Source organism: Epinephelus lanceolatus, chromosome 7, assembly GCF_041903045.1.
Source record: "Epinephelus lanceolatus isolate andai-2023 chromosome 7, ASM4190304v1, whole genome shotgun sequence".
NCBI lineage: Eukaryota > Metazoa > Chordata > Actinopteri > Perciformes > Serranidae > Epinephelus > Epinephelus lanceolatus.
Genome location: NC_135740.1, coordinates 46,872,744 through 46,894,615, shown reverse-complemented (window position 1 = coordinate 46,894,615; position 21,872 = coordinate 46,872,744). Strand labels below are relative to the sequence as shown.

At 40.9% G+C, this 21,872-nt stretch overlaps 1 protein-coding gene across 1 annotated transcript in view; it reads left to right on the top strand.

Moving 5' to 3' along the window:
• Positions 1-14,315, top strand: part of emx3 (empty spiracles homeobox 3) — a 41,923-nt gene extending 27,608 nt beyond the window's left edge. The window contains exon 3 of the mRNA XM_033618411.2: positions 7,740-14,315. Within this exon, the coding sequence (XP_033474302.2) occupies positions 7,740-7,934 (195 nt within the window). The 3' untranslated portion in view covers positions 7,935-14,315. The remainder of the gene's footprint in view (positions 1-7,739) is intronic.
• Positions 14,316-21,872: the final 7,557 nt, after the last annotated feature.

The window sequence follows — 21,872 nt, the reverse complement described above, 5'->3', positions numbered from 1 at the left end:
AGTTCAAGTTTTTTATTTACCATGTGCAAAACAGTAGCAGAGAAACAGTCAGTGGCAATGAAAATGTGAAGTCTTAGGCTCTCACCAACAATGCTCATTAAATATGTAAATAAAAAAGATCACGCAAGTTTAAACATCATGAGACTCTAAACATAAAATAGACCAAGTTAAAATAAGAGACAGTTCATAACATGAAAAAATATAATATAAAGGTAATATAAATAAAGCAGTAGCAGCAATGAATAAACTGAATGTAAACAGGAATGTAATCAAGTTATATGCATAGTGATGATATAAATACATACTGTATATACAGAGGTGAGTAAAAGTATGTACAGTCATGTGAAAAAATTAGGACACCCTATGAAAGCCTGTGTGTTTGTGGACATATGGATATTTAATATCAATTCTAACAATACTGGGAGATTCAGGTAATATAACTAAACAATTAAAACTTAAGAAAAGATTTTTATAACTTTCTGTAAAATGTAATTTTAAAAAAATGCAATTTCTGGTGAGGAATAAATTAGGACACCCCCACATTTATTCCCACTTAAAATGGCTAAAATCACACACAGGTGTATCACATCAGGTGCACATGATTAGAACATCATTACTCAGCATTTTTGAAGGAGGCTTGCCCTTTTAAACCTCAGACATTTAGTTTGGTGTGCTCCAGACTGCTGAAGTGACAGTGAACACCATGGTGAGATCAAAAGAGCTGTCTGAGGCCTTCAGAAAGAAGATTGTAGCAGCTTATGAGTCTGGTAAGGGATTCAAAAAGATCTCAAAAGAATATGAAATCAGCCATTCCACCGTCCGGAAAATAGTCTACAAGTGGAGGACATTCAAAACAACTGCCACCAGGCCCAGGTCTGGCCGTCCAAGTTCACCCCGAGAGCAGACCGCAAGATGCTAAAAGAAGTCTCCAAAACCCTAAAGTATCATCACGGGACCTACAGCAGGCTCTTGCTACTGTTGATGTGAAAGTGCATGCCTCTACAATCAGAAAGAGACTGCACAGGTTTAACTTTCATGGGAGGTGTGCAAGGAGGAAACCTTTGCTCTCTAAGAGAAACATGAAGGCCAGACTGAAGTTTGCCAGAGTGAACACAGACAAAGACCAGGACTTCTGGAATAATGTTCTTTGGACAGATGAGTCTAAAATTGAATTATGTGGACGTCAGAAGAGAGGACATGTTTGGCGTAAACCCAATACAGCATTCCAGGAAAAGAACCTCATACCAACTGTGAAGCATGGAGGTGGAAGTGTCATGGTTTGGGGATGCTTTGCTGCAGCAGGACCTGGCCGGCTCACCATCATAGAATCCACCATGAATTCTATCGTCTATCAGAGGGTGCTTGATGAACATGTGAGACCATCTGTAAAAAAATTAAAGCTGAAGCGGAACTGGACCCTGCAACATGACAATGACCCAAAACTGGGGTGACTTGAAACGGGCTGTACATGTAAGAAACCCCTCAAACATCTCACAGCTGAAAGAATTCTGCATTGAGGAGTGGGACAAACTCTCCTCAGACCAATGTCAGAGACTGGTAGACGGCTACAAGAAGCGTCTCACTGAAGTTATTTCAGCCAAAGGGGGTAACACTAGCTATCAGGGGGTAGGGTGTCCTAACTTTTTCCTCAGTTAGAATATGCATTTTTATTGATATCTTGTGTTTAATGAGTAAAACAAGGTTAACTTTTGTTGTTTACCTGCAATTAAATCACTTTCTTTCCCAGAGATAAAGAAAAACAAGATCAGACATCGATATGTGAACATTTGTTATTAAGGAACTGAATATTTAATGGGGTGTCCTATTTTTTTCACGACTGTAGGTGTACAGTGATGAGCTCCAACAGGCAACAGACGTCTTCGGTACAATGTCAAATAATGAACAGACAATTATAAATAAACCTCTGGTCAAATGAGCATCAGGTCTTAAACAGTTCAAAAGTGAAAACAGGCAGCAATGGACATGACAGTCAAACAATGACTGAAAAAAAATCTTTATGGTGAACGATACTGTGAATTTCATTATGACATGCTACCGTGACCTTTTTGTTCTTTTTTTATGTTGTAGTATGACCTTTATTTTTTGTTTTGCCACAAACTATGTTGTGACCTTTTTTCATGGTTTTTGACAACATACTATACGATAACTTTTTTTATAATTTCGGATGACATAATATACTACGGCGTTTTTTCATGATTTCAGACGACATACTATACGATAATGTTTTTTCATGATTTCAGACAACATACTATACTATGACTTTCTTTCATGGTTTTGGACGACATACTATACTATGACTTTTTTAACAGTTTATAACGACATGCTATACTATGACTTTTTTTCATAATTTCAGACGACATGCTATACTATGACGTTTTTTCTTTATTTTGGACAACATGCTATACTATGACGTTTTGAACAGTTTTCAATGACATACTATACTATGACTTTATGACATTTTTTTTTACATTATATACTATGCCCTTTTTAAAATTAAAATTCAAAAACTTTTCATCACTATGACTTTTGTCATACTTTTGTCGTACTATATTAGCCTTTTTTTTTTTTTTTACTTTTCATGATATACTATTATATGACCTTTTTGGCATATTATAGAATGATCTTCATTTTTGGCATAGCGTACTACAATTTTTCTTGTTTTTGATGAACTAAACCTTTCCTTTTCATGGTATAGTGTACCATGACTTATTTGTCTTTGTTGCTTCGTCTTGCTTCGGACTTTTCTTTTGATGTACTAATATATCAAACTTAAACTCTGCCAGTGTTAATACCTCGCTCAGTAACCAATATGACAAACTACTCCTGGTCTCTGAGCAACCTCAGTGTAGTTTTCCAGCAAAGTGTCCCTCTGTGTTCATCAGGTTGAAGTCAGGTATGACGTGACGTCAGGTTGTTTCAGGTGTCTGGCTGTGATCCAGATCAGGGGAATGATGGAGGGGAAGTGAGTCGACGGTTAGTCAGCTCCGAGGCGCTCCCTCTGCCTTTCCTCAGGAGTGATTGACAGTGTTTGTCATCAGGTCGCCACGGCGAAAAGAGTCCTGACGCCAGTGAAAGGACGTGAATCATCCACGGATATTTATGAGCTAATTTCACAACAGAGCACAGGAGGAGAAAGAAAGAGAGTAATCCATCAATCAGCGGAGAACCACAGCCATCAGCAGTTATTAATCACACATAAATTAAACTTTTGCAGTCATTGCATTTTATAGACCATAATGATCGAGCGCTCTGCGTTCCTGTAAGAGATCTCAGGGCTTCGATCCAAAAACTCTTAAAACACCAGCTTTAAGAAACGGCTGTCGGCACGTCCTCAACAGGCACTTACAGAAAAATACCGAAAATATATTTAAAATCTGTTCATTTTATTTCATCCACCACAGAGAGGAGCCTGTTATATCGGCAGGGAAATACTCAAATCTTCACCTCCGTAAAATACTAATACTGCACTGTGGGAACATTTCACTACAAGTTAAAGTCCTGCATTCAAAACCTCACTGAAGTAAAAGTCTCTAAATATTATCAGTCAAGTCTGCAGAGAGTAGTAATAGTATGTCCTATTCTATCTTGTGTTTTTGAATTAATACTCCTGCTGCATTAATGTGTTTGTTTTATTTATATATTTTACTGCTGTAGAAGTTTAAAGCTGTCAGACAAATGTTGTGCAGTAAAAAGTACAGTATTGACCTCTGAGATGTCGTGGAGGAGGTGAAAGTTACAGTACATGGAAATACCTAAAGTAGAAGTACTGCAGTTTCTACTTAAGTACAGTACTTAGTTACATTCTGATTTATTTGGGGAATAATGAAGTTTGCAGTCTGCAACACTGTACTGCAGAGGTGAAGACTACGACTCTCATCACACAGGAAGTGCTTTAGACGTCCTGTGATGGATCTTTAGAGTTCATTACGATCTGAATAAGACCAGTGTGTGGAACCTGTGTCCGGCGGGACGGTAAAACTCTGAGTGAAGGACTCAAGAGCAAATAGTGGGCGCGCATTGGGTGTATTATTAAGGGAGACGTCCTATACACTCATTAAAAAACAGACCCGACCAACCAAATTCAGAATGGTTCAGAGCCAGGGACAAGAGATCCTAGCTGAAATCTCTGACAGAGCCGGTTTTTGAAATTAAACTTAAATGTTGTCTAAGAGCACTTTTTGGTGGCAAGGAGTAGCAGGAGTGATATAAGCCATCACGGCCTGGACCCTTGGCCGTATAGCTTAGGCAGCTATACAAATGTTCTAGCGATAATGACTGTGTATGCAGTGCTCTTAGAGCCAATGTATTGAGCCAGTTTTTATTTTATGTTACTGTATTTTATTATCACTATCATTCTCAATTTCTATTTCCCTTTTTAATTGACTGTTTTTATTGTTTTAAATTGTGTCTTGTTGCTTTTAATGTCTCTGTAAAGCACTCTGAATTACCTTGTGTTGAATTGTGCTATACAAATAAACTTGCCTCGCCTTGCCTTAGCAGCTGGAGGCGGCTTCTTGCAACAGTTTTTAATGAGAATGAAGCTTTTTGCTCGCTGTTTTTTCTACGCGCCTCACGTTTCTGCACTCTAGGCACCTGGCCTATATGCCGGAGCGTTCTGAACTCGTCATCTTTTACCCCATTGTCCAATGGTATGATGTGAGAGGCGGGGCTTCTGTGGTGGTCACGACAACCAGTTTACAGCTGGTAAACAATGGAGGAGAAACTGGTGGTAGTGGTTGCTGGATACCCAGAGCTATACGACTTTACAAAGCACAGTTAGCACCATCTCAATAGAAAACAGCAGATAAGTGCAGTACTGTAAACGTCCATGATGGAGGAGAAGCTCCTGGACCAACTGGTGGTACTCCCCATGATCCAGCCTCTTTTTTAGGGTCTCATGTCTCTCTGCCTCAACATGGCAGCAACTACACACTGATTACTGCAGGATACAGAAACAGTGAACTGATCACGTGGTAAGGTTAGGGTGAGGGGGTGATGGGTGGTTTCCTGGCATTCAACAGTCCGCATCACGTTTTGTAACCTGCAAAACACTTCCTGTGTGACTGGGGCCCTCACTAAGTACATTTACTCATATACAGTATATTAATTAGATGCAATTTTGTGGTACTGTAATTGAGTATCTCCACCTTCCACCACTTTATACTGTTACTGCACATCTCAGTGGTAATTATTATATTATTCACTGCACACTTGTTTGTTACTTTGCAGATTTTAGATGTAAAATTGATCAGTTATAAATTGTTAAAGATTAAAATATATACAGCAGTCATCATTAAAATACTGCTTACATTTACACATCAATAATTCTGTAATATTCTGATTATAAACACTGTAAGTGATAAATTTAACGTCCTGAATGGAGTCATTTTGCATGATGAGTACTTTCACTGATGTAAGATTTTGTATGCAGGACTTTAACTTGTAGGCTTACTACACTGTGGTATTTATATTTTTACTTCAATAAAAGATCTGTGTAAATCTTCCCCCACTGACTGAACCTCCTGTAAAGTGTCCTCATGTTCCAAATGAAGCTCATAACATAACAAGAGCTCTGAGTTTTATCTGTATTTTGTCAGAAATGGGCTCCTCTCACGCCTCTGTGAGTTTTCAGCGTTGGAGTTGACAGCGACAGATTACTCAGAGTGACACGGCATCATAATTACACGACGTCCCGTCACACGGAGACGATGTGATTTTAAAGAGACACCTGAGGCCTTTCAGAGGAGACACCTGAGCGTCGACCTGTCATTCAGATTTAATCTGACAGATTGTGCAACCTGAGCTCTGAGTCAGCGCGCTCGCTGCTGCAGACAGGACGTGTTTTAACAGTCACGCTCATGTTTTACCAGTGTGGAGATATTAAATCACAGTCAGTATTATTACTGTCAGGAGTGGAGGGAGCACTACAGCATCAGGAGCTGACAGTCGACAGAATGATGTTTTGGAGTTGACAGAAGAAGAAGTAACAGGCCTCTTAATATGTGGAAGCACAGTATCAGAACAAGTTGTCACTGGTGACTATAAACATGGTGTTAAATACTCGAAGTCAAAGTCTAAAGTAAAAAACATCAGAGCAGCAACATGTGTTTGATTATGAAAAGTAAAAGCACTCCTGCAGAGCGGCTCCTCTCAGTGTTAACTGTGTAACTCTAATAAAAATAAGCAGCAGATCCATTCTGCTCAATAAATGAATCATTATATATGAAATGAGGTGTAAGAAAATATTTTTACACTTTAGTATTGATATATTTTGTGATGCTGCAGCGATTCTCAAAAACATTTATTTTTTTAATTTTTAATGAATAGTTTACATACAGAACATATTCGGGTGATGATGGAGGACGGATGGCTGGACTGAGGCAAAAAGTTGGCACAAAACACAAAATAAACCACTGACACAAATCTTTGCATCTAAACTATTGCGTATTAATATTTTCTCACACCCCTGATAGTTTTACTGTGACATGTAGCACTGACCACAGTACAAACCAGTCACCTGATAAATGTTGGCGTCATACATGTCTGCAAACCACAGATACGTTATATCTGTTAGTATGTAGAAGACATGTTGAAACTCTGTGTTTCTTTACGTTTCAGCAACACTGTCGTAAATGTACGGTGAGATATCGACAAGCTAGAAGTCCAATCAGTTTATTCTTGAGTCCAAGTGGATGTTTGTGACAAATTTGAAGATTTAGAAGGTGCTCTTGAGATAAAACGTTCATGAGAATTTTGGCAGATGAGGTCATAATGACCTTTGATAATCAAATTCTATTCACTTCACATTTGACTCAAAGTGGAAGTTTGTGCTCAAGTTTAAGAAGTTGCTTAAAGATGTTCTTATCACGTTCACAAGAAGGAAAGGGACGAAGGTCACAGTGACCTTTGTTTGTGAAAATCTGAGGTTCAGTTCATCCGTGAGCCCAAGTGAACATTTCTGCCAAATTTTGAAAAATCCCTCAGATGTGTTCTTAAGATATTCTGTTCACAAAAATGAGACAGTCTCACTCTGAGTCCAAGTGAACGTTTGTGCCAAATTTGAAGATTTTCCCTCAAGTTATTCTTGAAATATCACATTCACAAGATTGAAAATGACACAAGGTCACAGTGACCCTGACCTTTGATCACCAAACAGATGTTTGTGCCAAATTTGAAGCAATTCTGTTGGGGTGTTCTCGACATATCATGTTCATGAGAATGACTCGGACCGACAGACAACCTGAAAACATAATGCCTCTGGTCACTGATATCACTGGTGCAGAGGCATAAAAACCACTTTGTTATGGTTCGGAAGATTTCAGGTTTTGGGGGCACAATCCTGACAGGAAACACGATCCTGACAGGAAACACAATCCTGACAGGAAACACACCAACAGTCGCCAAAAAACAATGGTGTTCAATGGCTTAAAAGCTGTAGGAAGGGTGGTCTGCAGCTCGTCAGGCTTTTCGCCAAGGTGCCACGCCCTCTCTGATGACACATTTTGCTCATATATGATGTCACTTTAGAAATATGATCTGTATAAAAGGTACAAATGTAACATTTCTGTGATTTGCAGAAACGTATAACGCCAACATTTTCTTATAGTGACTGAGCTGCACGTCGTCATAGATTCTCCCAGTTAAACTAATAAAATCTGAAAATATTAATATTAATATTTTACCTGTATGAAGACACACCTGTCTCTGTCTGTCTGCAGGTGAAGGTTTGGTTTCAGAACCGCAGGACAAAGCACAAGCGGCAGAAGTTGGAGGAGGAGTCTCCTGAAGCTCAGCAGAAGAGGAAGGGCAGTCAGCACGTCAACCGCTGGAGAGCGGCCACACAGCAGCCTGGAGGAGGAGGAGGAGGAGGAGGAGGAGCAGTGGAGGACGTGGACGTCCTCAGTGAGGACTAGACTGCAGCAAACACAAACACACACACACACACACACACACACACACACACACACACTGTTACAGTCACTCTGATTCGTGTCAGACGTCTAAATTTACCTTTAAAGGTGCGTTCAGGTGCTTTTTACATGTTTAAATATAGCATATCAACGGTTAGACTCACAGGAGGATGAGCTAACGATGCTAACAGGAGGATGAGCTAACGATGCTAACAGGAGGATGAGCTAACGATGCTAACACAAGTCTCTAAACTTCAGCTGTTGATTCAGTTTTTCCTCCTTTAAACGAAAGTAAAGTCCATTATGAACATGGATTATTATAAGTTTAATTTCTCTGTAAAATCAACCATGGTCAAACTGAGGCCTGAACCGCTGTAAAAAAATTAAGTTTTTTAATATTATGATATAATATTATTTATATATGTGTGTAATATTAATATTGTTAATATTACACACAGTGAGAACTTCACTCTACCAACAAACACTTAGCTGTAAAATAAACAGCTCTAAATCATAAAGTAAGTCTAAAGAAATAATAAAAACGTGTCACTTTAAAATCTCCTGAATCGTTGAATTTAAAATTCATTAACAGTAAACGTGTAACTGATGGTGTGAGTGAGCAGAAAGTCCCTGAACGCCTCCCGCAGCTGAGAGCAGAACAAACTCAGAACTGTTGTCCTCTCAACAAACTTTATTTGTCTGAAAACAAGTCTGTGAAGAATCCAGTCTCTGCAGGACGGTCACAATAATTAACACAAATTCAGTGAATTATTTCATCCAACCAAAACTTTACTGCAGATTAGATCATTTAAAACAGGAGCTGCACGCATCGTATAGATTAGCTCAGCTTCTCCTCTGTACCTGGGACAGAGTAACACACACAGTGACAGGGCTAACTGTTAGCATCTCACGGCTAATGTCACCCAACGGTTAATAACAGCCGCTGCTGCTGTGTTAGCTCGTGCTAACAGAGCAGGAGGAGAGCGGCTCATGGAGACGGTCCTTCAGCGCTGTGTTGAATGGCAGCAACAGCTGATTGTTGGCGTTCAGCTGTCATCACAAATAGATTGTAAGGGTACGGTCGCATGTGAGCAGCTGCAGGGGCGTGACCATCGTCTGCTGAAGCCAAGTACGCCGCATGCGGAAAGCTAACTCGCTAATAAATACTGCGAAATCTGATGTTAATTTTCCCCAATGTTACGTTTCACGCTCGTCTCCTGACTCACTGCAGCCAGGCTGCTTCTCTCATGTCGGGCACTTTGTACCTTTCATGGACAATATCACACAACATCGGCAGGTTAGACAGGAAAACACTTGGTGCTTCTCAGAGTCGAGGAAGGATCTTTAAACGTCTGAATTTCATGACGGTGACGTCACTGAATCCCACTGAAGGACTGTTGTAATGTCAAGGATCCTTTGAATTCTTCCAAGGACCGAGTCCTTCCTCCAGACAGATTAAAGGCGGGGCCCAGGGTTGCAGCAATATTACGGTTTTAAAGTATACTGTGATTTAAAAGTTATCATTAATATTTGAGTTATTTTCTCAGGGGAGACTTTTTACACAAACTTTCAGTTATTGTAATAAAACGTTTGTTCAACCAACAATAACTTTTCTGTTTTCATCCCTTTGAGGATCATTCTGACTGATGATAAGAAATAATTCTGTAATACCGTGATATTTTCTGAGACCCTAGCGGGGCCTCTTCAATGACACACACGTGTTCTGATGTGTGTTCACTGAATGCTAGGAAGGAGTCTGGCCTCTGTAGGATCTGACTTGGAAGGATCCGTCCTACAAAGGAAGCATCCTTGACTTTAAGAAGCACCGAGCATCTCCTCCACACAAACGTCTTTGCTGTTGGTTGAAGCTGCGGCGTCACCGGTCAGAGTTCACCAAAGTTGAAATCCAGGTGATGCAAAGATGCGATTTTGCTTCGCCATCAGAAGCAAATGTTTTCTCACCCCTCTGCTCGCACTGAAAGGAAGTGAACAGAAGGCGAATATTCGCTGGTGTTAATTTCGCTCATGTGTGACTGTACCCGAATTCTCTACGGATGAATGAAGGCTCTTAGTTAAAGGCGTGGAGTCTGAGACAGCATCGCAACTATTTCTGCAATTTTCACTTGCTCCTGCAGTTTTATTGCAGGAGCAACAATCCCAGAAACACCCGGTGAATTCCTGGAGGGACTGAAACATTAATCATAGGTAACGAGGAGGAAAAACTAAACACTGAGGCCAGTATCTCTGACTGTGATATTTTCTCTGGTTAAGTCAGAAAGTTCACAGTTACACTGATGACTAAAGTTCAGTGACCTCAGGTCCTGTCAAACATCAGCCCAGGCCTGAATTTCAAAATAAAACCTGATGTTGCAACATGACATCATCTCCTCTCTCTGATTTCAACACTTGAACAAAACAAATGTCGTTCTGACTCATGTGACAGGAATCAAAACAGACCTCAAAATGGAAAGTTACCAAAACTAACTCCAACAGATCACCGTCCTGAAGCACAGACGCTGTGATGCCAGTGTTGTAACAGTAGCTGCAGACCAACAGACAGGTGGAGGCGTTTCCTGTTCACACGTTTGCCAAAAATGATTTGGCATCATCGGCGTGATCACAATCTGTCAGAAACATCTGCAGGAAATCAGATCTTTACTGATTAGTCTGATTACAGCTCAAATCTCTCAGAAACAGACTCAAGGTTCAATAATCTGTCGCAGTAAAGTGATAAAAATAAAATGTAAAAATTAATTACAGTCACATAAAGACTTTTATTACATCCTACTCAGATTTATAGAAAACACATACACACACACACACGCACACACACACACACGCACGGCAGCACACATGACCAACACTCACACACACGGATGTCAACAGCTTACCTTTCCAAGGACTGATGGATGTCCCTGAATGCATCGCGCTCATGCAACAAGAGGTCAAAACTCTCTGTGACAGACGAGGATAAAAAACAAAACTCTGATCAGCCACGAAGGAGGAGCTCAAAAAAAACAAACTGTACCTTCCTGTCAGAGTCGGACTGACGAGGAGACTTGACGCTTCCGAGAGGCGAAAATAAAAATAAACAGGAGTCCAAACGTGGTCACAGCTGTTGACTGAACACTCTGTGGTGGATTTTTGGTGCCAAACGAAAGCCAGCGTTCCTGAAAATAAAATTTAAAAAAAAAAAAAAGAGAGACGATTAAAGTGAGAGGAGAAGCTGGTTTCTGAGCGTCTGTCTGCAACAGACGGCCACCGGCTCGCAGGAAATCTGCTCAGCTGAGAAACATGTCTGAGAGAGGAGGAAAATAAGGTTCCTCCAGCAGGAAGAAGAAACACAGGGTGGTGTGAGGTGGAGGAGTTGGACAGGAAAGTTCTCTGTAACATTTCTCAGATAAAGTTCAAAACAAGAGTCCACCTGAAACACATAAACTCTGTCAAAAAGTATCTGGCTGTGATGGTTTTATTTTTATTCTCCAGGCTCTGTTTGGTCTGAAAATTCATTTGACTTCAAAGTCGATTTTTCAACATGTTGTTGTGTCGAAGTGACGAATCAGAACAACTGTTTCTGAAACCGTCCAGTGGTGGGTCAAACAGTCAGTGTCCACTCACAGTGTTTGTGTTTGTCACTGACAGGATCAGACTGTTATTCTGAGTGTGTGACATCACTATGAAAGGATCCCTACAGAGATAGAGCTTTGTGTTAAAGAGTCAGATCCTTTGTGTTGAACCAGAAACAAATAAATAAATAATTTAAACTTATCATCATTAAACACACTTCACTCAGAGTCAACAGAAACACAATCAAACTCACAGAAACCATCTTGGTTCATCTTCCCACTGTTCCAACAATCACCAGCTCTGGTTTGGTTTAAATGAACCCTTAATGCACCAGTTAGATGTGACGACATGCTGCCTCTATACACACTAACATGACTGTGGATCTAAATGCAGTCTGGTGGGTTTGGTGACGGTGATTTCAGGACTGTTTCTGGTTGAACCAGGGGTCGGCAACTGTTACTGTTAAGAGTCATTATTGGTCAAAAAAAGAGGATAAAAATCTGTCTGGAGCTGCAAATTATACTTGAATAAAGACATTACAAAGAGGTCCAAATGAACATTCGTTATATGATTTACTACAATATGGCGACTCTTCAGTGGGTTATTTATAATTATTTAATACTTTAGCTTTGCAGCATTGGTGGTGAGAGCAAATGAATCTGTCCATTTAGAGTAAAGGCAGCAGGTCGTAGACGTGTGACACACATTTTAATTGATGAAATATTAAAGCAATTTTTAATTCGATGTACAGGCTGCACATTTTTACAGCTGTAATACACAATAATCACTTCAGGCCTATAACAGTGACAAATGAAAATCTGAATGTTAGAAAATAACTGTTGTTCATTTCAATATAATTTTACGTCAAAGCCACAAAGAACCAATGGAGAGGCTCTGAAGAGTCGCAGGTTGCCGACCCCTGGGTGAAACAAATAGGACTCTTTAACACAAAGCTCTATCTCTGTAGGGATCCTTTCATCATGATGTCACACACTCAGAATAACAGTCTGATCCTGTCAGTGACAAACACAAACACTGTTAGTGGACGGACACTGGCAGATGAACACATTGCTCAGTACTGGACCAATTTCTAAAATTGTTGTTGTTCCTCTCAGTCACTGTGACACACAACTCCAGGAAGTTGAGGTCCAAGATGAAAAATAGCAACGTTCCCCTTTGAGTACGGTGAAACATCAGATCTTGTCAGTTCTTGGTGGCGTCCTCACGCTGGGTGAAAACAATCATAGAGACATGAGGACACCCTGACTTCACCCAGACTACGTTCTGTAATTAGACCTGTTTATTTCACTCAGTCCTGTGCCCATTAATCACTAACAGTATGTTTTAATTCTTTTTTCTTTTTCATCTTTTAAAAGAAAGTATCACACCTATCAGCGAGGTCAGACTCACCTCCTCACTGAGGTCAAAGTTTCTGTCCCTTCTGTCCTCAGATGTTTCTCTGATGGAGATATTCAGTCAGGAGCTCTCTGTGTATGGACGCACATTAATGCCTGTGTGATGCAAAAAAACATCCTGTGGCTCATTTATGCTCAACGTTAGATACGGACACAAACAGAGGCTTGTATGAAAAGTTCCATATAAATAAAGTTGATTTGATTTGATTTTGACTGAAAGCTCCAGGGAGTCTCATCCAAAGGCTAAAGGGCATCCTTACACTGCCTGAGCTGTGAGACCAGGCTGCACAGGACACTGAGATTATTACTGGTGTTAACTTTTTGGCTTTATGAGTTGACAAAGACCACCTGAAGGTTTCTACGTCACGTCCAGGGCTGGAAATTAACATTTCTGTCTACCTGCCTCAGTGACTGCTGGATTCTGAAAGTTACAGTCCCTCCATAGATTACAATTGTTTGTTTTTTCTGGAGTGAAACAAATCTATCAGCTTTTTGCATATTTTACCAGCGTTTGGCTGGTGCTAATTTCCAACCCTGGTTACGTTTATACTCTGTTTTGTTTTTGGTGAAACGTGCAGAACATCACAGGCTGACGATATCTAACAAGTGAAGGTTAATTAGTGGATTAAAAGTCAAACTTCCTGCTGGAGGAACCTGAAGTCTTTTGTCTCCACACAATTTTATTCATTATTATTCTATATTTTTATCATCGTCAGTAAATCCCATGTCCGACTCTGAGTACTGTCTGACTTCCTGTCTGCTGCTCTCAGCTCAGAGCTCATTGGTTCCTCCTGAAGATCTTTAAATCACAGATATAAATGTTCATCAGTGATGTCCTCAGACAGCTGCTCACCAGAGTTTTTATCAGACAGTGACTCTGTTGGGGACTATTTTCAGTGGCGGATTAATCCTTTTTAATAAACAGTCGTTCCCCCTGCAGGATGATGGCGCTTGTTTTCCACTGAGCGCTCGGCGGCGTGTTGTTCTCAGCGGCACGGTATCAGAAACCAGCTGATCACGTCTCAGTCTGCTGGTAGTTTTTTGTCTTTTTGGAAACAAATGTAGGTATTTATGTAAAAAATGGATTGAAAGTATTCTATGCATCTGACGTGTATATAATGATAATAATAATAATAATTATAAAGTGTGGACTGTTTGTTTCTCTCACTGCATCCGTTCATCTGTTGGTTTCTTCTTCCTGGACAGATTTACCTCATCATCTCCTTATGTAGCACTTCTTCTTCTTCTTCTTCTTCTTAGTCAGATCTATTTTTTCATCGTTTTAGGATCCAATGCACTAACTGTACCACTCCTCTCACAAAGGGACAAAAAAATGACAGAAGCTTTGTACTTCCTGTGTTCAGATTTGGAAAAAATATAAATAAAATGAGATGAAATCAAATGTTTGGTTGTTGTTGGAAATCTGCTGACGTGACGTCATAAAGAAACAGAAAGAGATTCTTCCTCTGAACGTGTTTCCTTTTCAACTCTGAAGACAGACGGCGTCACGTGTTGTGATTTATAGATTTTGGGGCTTTTGAAGTAAAACTGATTAATAAATGTGCACATTATTGATGTGGAGGTTTTGTTATGATTGTTATATGAGAGAATGTTACAATTAAATTTTGGTTTAATTAAGGTCATTTGAATTTTTGATTTTTAATTTTTTTGTCAGAGTTCATTATTATTATTATTATTATTATTATTATTATTATTATTATTACTGTGTATTTGTTATTTTTCATTAATATTATTAATATTACCAATGTTTTATAATTGTTATTATTTATTAATCTGTTTCATTAATATTCATTTATTATTATTAGTAGTATTGGAATTAGTAGCCTATTAGTATCATTATGTAGTTATTATTATTTTGTTATTATTTATAATATCAAAAATTTTGTATTGTTATTGTTATTCATTTATTTAATTATTAACAAATTATTTTGTTATTGCTATTATTATTCATATAGTAATAATAATAATAATTATTAGTAGTAGTAGTAGTAGTAGAAGTATCTTTATCATGTGTTTATTATTCATTTTTTATTATTATCTATATTAACAGCAGTTTAGTATTACTATTATTATTTATCTATTTAATATTAACAAATTATTATTATCATCATTATTATTGTTCTACATTGTACATATTCATGTTCCTGACTGCTAGCTAACGATACAGCTCATTGAGGATGAAGCCATTAATGTTTACATGTCACACTGTCACAAGCACGAGCCTCTCGTTCATGAGTAGATGCACACTTCCTTCTGCGCAGTGATACGGTTGGTGAGTGTTGTTTAATAAGAAGCAAATAGTTCCTACATGAAACTGCTGACATCGAGGTCACGGGTCATGATTTCAGGAGAGAGATGTTGATGTCGAGTTTTTTAAATGTATTTTTTTGGCACTTTGGCTTCAACGTGACCGTGTTGACTTATGTTTAAGTCGATGCGTTGGATCGTGAGGGAGCGGTCCTGTCCCCGTGGGCGGGGGCTCTCACGAACAACGATTGAACACAGCTCCTCATAAATAACAAACAGTCTCTAACAGGAGTTTTACAGCGTCGCCACGAAGTAGAAGAGCAGATCTGACATAAAATAAAATCACTGTAACAGTGTAATAAAGTGAGTCTGGAGCCTCGTAGACTGATGATGATGATGATGATGATGATGATAGAGACATCATAAAGCTGTACCCCCCATCCCCCGCCCAGTCGCTGCTACCTGCCTGTCTGTTGGTAGCGTTGCCATGGAGACGTTTCAATATTCACAATGGGAGGCTGAAATGAAATAACAGATGGCAGGAGGCATGTAGGTGCACGACTGACAGAAACAAATTATCACTTCTCTTTATCTGCTTAGAGTGAGGCGACGGGTGAGTCCAGGTGAGCGGCGGCGGCGGCGGATGACGGTTATTAGATTCAATTATCAAACCAGAGAATGCAGCGAAACACAAAAGACTCGTGCTCATATTTATGTTCACATCCTCTGACTTCATGAGAAGTCGGCTCTCCCGCTCAGGGGATGTTCTGTTGTTGATCAGATGCAGAGATAACTGAGGGAGCATTGACACAACGAGGTTCACACACACACACACACACACACTGCGGAGTCAGTCAGTATTTAGATGATGTGTTTGACATCATCTCATCTCTGTGCTTCGTCTCATATTTGAAACAATAACTGAGGTTAAAGTTACAACTTCCTGTGTTTCATCAGAAGCATCAATGTGCAGAGCTGAAGTCGGCTTTCCTCCAGTGTCCACACACCCGTGGATGTGGAGCCGTGGACTGTCATTTTTTACCTGAGTATTTTGTGTCCCTGCCCTCCAGACGGGAGGACGTGTCCCACTGTAGCATCCACTCTAACATTAAGCCTCAACAGTGTGTCTCAAATCTCATACCTCTGTGCTAAACACGTGTGTTCACACTGCATAGTACAGGAAAATGCAGCGTACTTCTGGCGCACTCAAAATAGTCCAAAGGTTGAGTGGGGAATGACAGACACTTCTCACCCTCAGCGGTCGCCATCTTTGTGACGTAGCATCTTCTGAATTTCTGACATGGCGGCTGGAGACAACAAGGAGCCTGAGCTGGCTACATGCTTTTTGCACTGAGAACCACTGAAGCCGTCAGTGATGTTTGTTGGGTCTATACTGATTTGGCACTGCCAACAGTAATGTGAGTGCTAATGTTAGCTTACTAGCTAACTTGCTGCTAGCCATGGAGGCATATTATAATCAGCATTGATGTTGTGGCGTAAGTTTGTTTATGTGTGGGGAGACATAGCGGTCAAATGTTGACAATAATGCTCCACTGTCCGTTTGCAATTCGCCGTTTGAAAAGAAGACAGAGAAGAAGAAGAGGCGGGTTTAAAAAAAAGCCGTCCTCACTTCTGGTAAGTGCAAAACAGCAGTGTACGATTTGAGACAACGCCACTCTGTTGAAATGAGTGTATCACGTAAGAAATACAAAGTGTACTACACTGACGTTTACTGACAAGAGTGTGAATGCTAATGCTAGTTTGTTAACTAGCTAATTTGCGGTTGTCATTTCCCGGTAAGCGCACAACGGCCGTGTTTGGTTTGGGACAACACTACCCTGTCGAAATTTGCGCACTACGCCAATGAGTAGCCTACATAGTGCACATAGTGTACTACATGGAAGTGTACTGAGTCTTTTACGGTCGAAGAGTGAATGTCAGTCACTCTCAGTCAAGCTGAACGTGTTTCACTGCTGAACACGACTGACAGCAGGAAGTTATCAGAAAGAAGGACGGATGCTTCATTTAGCCGATGTCAGGGAGAAAATTTGCATGTTACAGCAGCAGCACCAGAATAAACTACAACAGTAATGAACATTAAACGTGACATCAAAGTAAAACAATGTGCATACGAGTGTGCAAACTGCAGTCAGCTGTGACTGAATGTGAGTTCAAAGTTAAAGCAGCTACAGACTTTTTAACAGACAGACCTTTATGACCTACAGAAGCAGCAGATTCAGTTTCATCTCTCCAGCAGCCCTTTAAATCAACATCTTCCTGTGATTGACACGACAAACAGTAAGTTAACGCAGAGTGTTTACTTTGCTCTGGTTGATGAACTCATCAACGTGGCAGCGCAGCAACTTTGTGCCAATTTCAGGGTCAGGAAAACACCAAAGTAACTGAGCCACGAAAATAAAGCCCAAGGGCACAAACGCACACAAACACAGAGGAACTAAGAACGCTACGCCATGCCTGCTGTTATTTTACCTCATGATGTGGAGTCCATTTTGTTGAGCAGGCTTTACATTTACAGGTTCGTCTCTGAAACTGTAGATTTTTATTGTGTTTTGGTAACTTTGGTAACTAAATTTTCCCACTTGTTGAGGCTGAGACCCTCCAATCAGTCGAGTGCTACAATTAGCATCAATCATCCATCAGCTGTGTGTGTGTGAGAGTGTGTGTGTGTGTGTGTGTGTGTGTGTGTTTATCCAGAGGAGACAAATTAAAAGCAGCCACTTGTTAACAAACCTCTAATCAACTTAATCACTGCACATAAAAACAATTAACATCAGAGCTGCTCTGCTGCTGCAGCTCAGCGTCACACTCACATCACCATCACTGATCACATGTATCTGTCCTCTGATCCTCTCAGCCTCCTCTCTGTCTGTCAGCTGTGACACTAAAGGACAAATCCACCCACAAATCAGCATCTGTATTTCAATTCCTCACTGTGTTCATGTCTCCATGGAGAATCTGAAAACAGAGATCATTCTTCATGAACTGAAGTAAACATTTAACAACTACATTTAAAAAACATCTGTTACAAACTGTGTCACAGCCCGTGCAGAATAATCCAAGTCTCATTTATCCAACTGGCATGAGCATTTGAATGTGCGTGCTACAGACTGTAGAATTAATGGACGTAGCTACTGTGACATCACATCCTCACTGTGACCTCGTCACATGTCCACGTTTGGTCATGGACTTTCCACGTCCACATATGACGTCCAAGGTACCCTGGGTGTGTTGGTTGTTGACGTTCTGGGACGCCGTGTCAACTTCAGCCTGTTACATGCATTGTCTGTTTTCAAAATACACTTCTGTTTTCACAGGAAATGTACAGTTTGCATACAGTCTCTTTCAAAATAAAAGCACTACGTAGGTACAACACCACCAACTGAAGTTTTTTTTCCTTCAACAAACACATGTGGTTGGGTTTAGGACAAAAGAACAGGGTTTGGCTTTGCAATCTTACAGGAAGTGAACACTGACCTCCTGGGTGAAAGTCGGTGGTTGTTGGACCCATCTACCCCCCTTCTGCCCCAGTACTTGGCTGACTTCCACTGTCTTAAGTTTTGTTGTTGCCCTCTCACATTTCCCCCTGACGCCGCCAGACGTTGTTGAACAATAACGGCAATCAGTTGCGTGTCATGCCAACGGGAAAGTGAAAGGACAGCTTTTTTTGGGTGCGGTTACATGATGGCTTCTCATTCAGAATGAAATAAATCTGAATGAAGTCATTCGTAATTAAAGTCTTTCCAGGTAGTTTACATTCGGAAATATTCATTCAGAATGAGGGTTTACACAGAGATCAGTTTAATCGCCTTTATTCGGGTCAGTGCAAGGTTTGGGGCAGGGAAGGTTTCTGATTGGATAGGGGGCGGGGCGGATGTTACGTGTTTATGTTTACCGGAAGAAAACACTGTAGTCCTCGCTCCGGATAACAAGATGCTTGACGACGCCGTTCTTAGTGCCTTTTTCAGGCTTGTTTTGCTTATATTCTTGAAGCAGCAGTACGACAACAACCTTGTTCTGCTAATGCTTCGTCTGTTGAGGAGGAGAAGGGAGGTAGAAGGTCGAAGAAGGGAGGTAGAAGACCGTGCTGTGGAGAATGGAAACCGGCTAGTGCAACGAGTCCGACTGCTCTATCTCAGCCCGTTGCTATGCGCGCTGTATACGTCATGGCGCCAGAAGGCCAAGGAAACGAGCATGTGCAGAAAGACCGGAATGAACTTAAAGAGGAATGAGTGTATACAAGTACAAGATATTCTTTCATTCGGAATTAGAAACGGAATATTCCAGCCCCTTATATCGGATTGAATTTTCAATTGCATTGGCCATTTTCATTCTGAATTAGGTGTTTACAAGATCACTTTTAATAGGAATGAACTTTCATTCTGAATGAAAAGGGAATTAAACTGTCCATGTAAACGCACTCAGTGTCTGACGCCAGAAGTCACTGACCAAACACAGGTGTTCGATGACTTCAGAGTGAGACTGGGTTGACCGTGACGTCCCTCATTGGTTTGTGGACTCCAGTTTTGAAGCCTCGAGTTCGGCATTCAAGCCGTAGCCAACGTATTTTTTTGAAGCTAGAAGTGACCATATTTGGATGAAGCAGCCCCGCCTGTAATTATCAAGCGATTATCAAGCGGTCCTGCCCTTAATGATGTGTAACTTAATAAAAGATGTGTCCTATGGATGAGTTAAATTCACCCCCTGTACCATTTCTCCACACATATGAAGTCAGGACAAATCACACACAGGCTTTAAAACGATATTGTGTGGAGGCTTTATTGTCTTCACGATTTATTGTTTCTTATCTGTGAAATTAAAGTAAATCAAAGCTTTGTTTCCGCTGAGGGAAATGGTTTCAGCTTACAGAGACAGACGTGGAGTTACGTTTCTGGGGAGGTGCACGTCAGGTTATAGCATCTACACAGAGCCTGTGCTGTAGGTCGGTAGGAGGTAGGTGCCTTTAGGAGGTATAAATCCTGCTGAAAGAGGATTCTCTGCAGAGACGTAAGGTTTCTAACTTGTGAATGGAGTCAATTAAGTTTTGTGGCAGCAGGTCAACAGTTGTGCACCTTTGTGTGTTTCTGTATGTATTTACATGTGGTCCGGTATTTGCATGCTTGTGTGTGTGTGTGTGGGTGTGTGTGACCGTACACATGCGTGACACCAACTCATCAAAGAAACTCGATGGAGGGAAAGTTTGGTGTGTGTGTGTGTGTGTGTGTGTGTGTGTGTTAAAGAAAAGCATAAAGAGATGAGGAGAGAAGAGCTGACGGTGTCGAGGCTTGATGGTGGGGATTTCCAGTCATCCAGTGTTCCTCCACTCACTTTCCACCTTCACACACCCGCACACGCACACACACACACACACACACACACACAGGTTCAGGTACCAAACTGGGTCTTTGTACTGTGTGAAAATTTCCCTCTGAGATCAACAGCGAGCTGCAGCCTTCGCTTCAGACTCAGCTGGTCGCAGGTGTTCCTGCTGTGACGTCTCACCTGTAAACATCTGCTTCTGTTCACAACATCCTCGCAGAATTTCTAAAAGATATTAAATCAAATGCTTTCATGTATCTAAGGCAACTTTAACTTTTCAGTGACAGTGAGTTTTAATAACGAGATCACTCCCACATCCTCTTGTCTGGATCAGAGTTCAATATCCTGTCGCAGACCAGCAATTAATGTTCATTTACACAACTGTGAACACAGTCTTTAACCTGGTAAATAAACTAGAGTTGCCATGTGCAGATGTTGGTGTTGAACATAAGAAAAAAAATGCAGTCATAAATGTGGTGAGGATTTCTGCAGTCGTCTAACATCAGCAGATAATCATCAGGTACTAACGCCCTCTAAGTATCGGACTAATATCTGAACCTTCCTCCAGTTGCAGCAGCACGTTTAGCATCAACTGCCAGAACGTAATGATGTCAGACAGGAATGGAACGTCTATAAAAGTCGGTGATTCACGTCCATCGATTATCAGACAGCGTTTATGTGACACGGCTCCACCTCTATAACTGCCAGGTAAACTCCTGCGTTCATTAACAAGGCGGATGATTGATGAGCTAATGTTCCTCCCTAATGTGCTGTGGACATCACGTAAGGAAAAAACCTGGCACGCCAAATTACACAAACGCCACAAACGTAAGCTGGTCCTGCAGGACGTGAGCGACCAGCGCTCCTGTGTCCTGAGCGCCGGATCATTAGAATCCTCACGTGACCTAAAAACTGTTCGACTTTCCCTGGAAACGGTGGCGGCGTGCCAGAGTCCTGTCGGCTCAACCGTCCCACCTTGATTTGTGGCTCCAGTAAAAATCACAAAGCCTCTGGTGTTACCATGACAACAGAGCCGATGGGTTTGATTTACGATCGGAGCTGTGACGGGCTAATGACCGGTTTCACGCTGAGCTGCATTTATAGACTGGAAGAGCTGGTTTTTGGACAGAGCAGACGCTGCTCCTAGATCAGCCTCAAACCTCCACAGGTGATAGAGCTGATCCTGAATCAGCGCCCCGGAGGCTGACCAAGCCACCACCTGGACGGGCCGCTATGATTGGCTCAGAGGAACTAAGGAGGAAGCGATAGGCGGCCTGTAGCCGTGGAGCTCCGGCAGTAAAACAATGTCTTCTATGAATCACTGAGAGAGCTCTAATTAAGAGTAATGACTGCA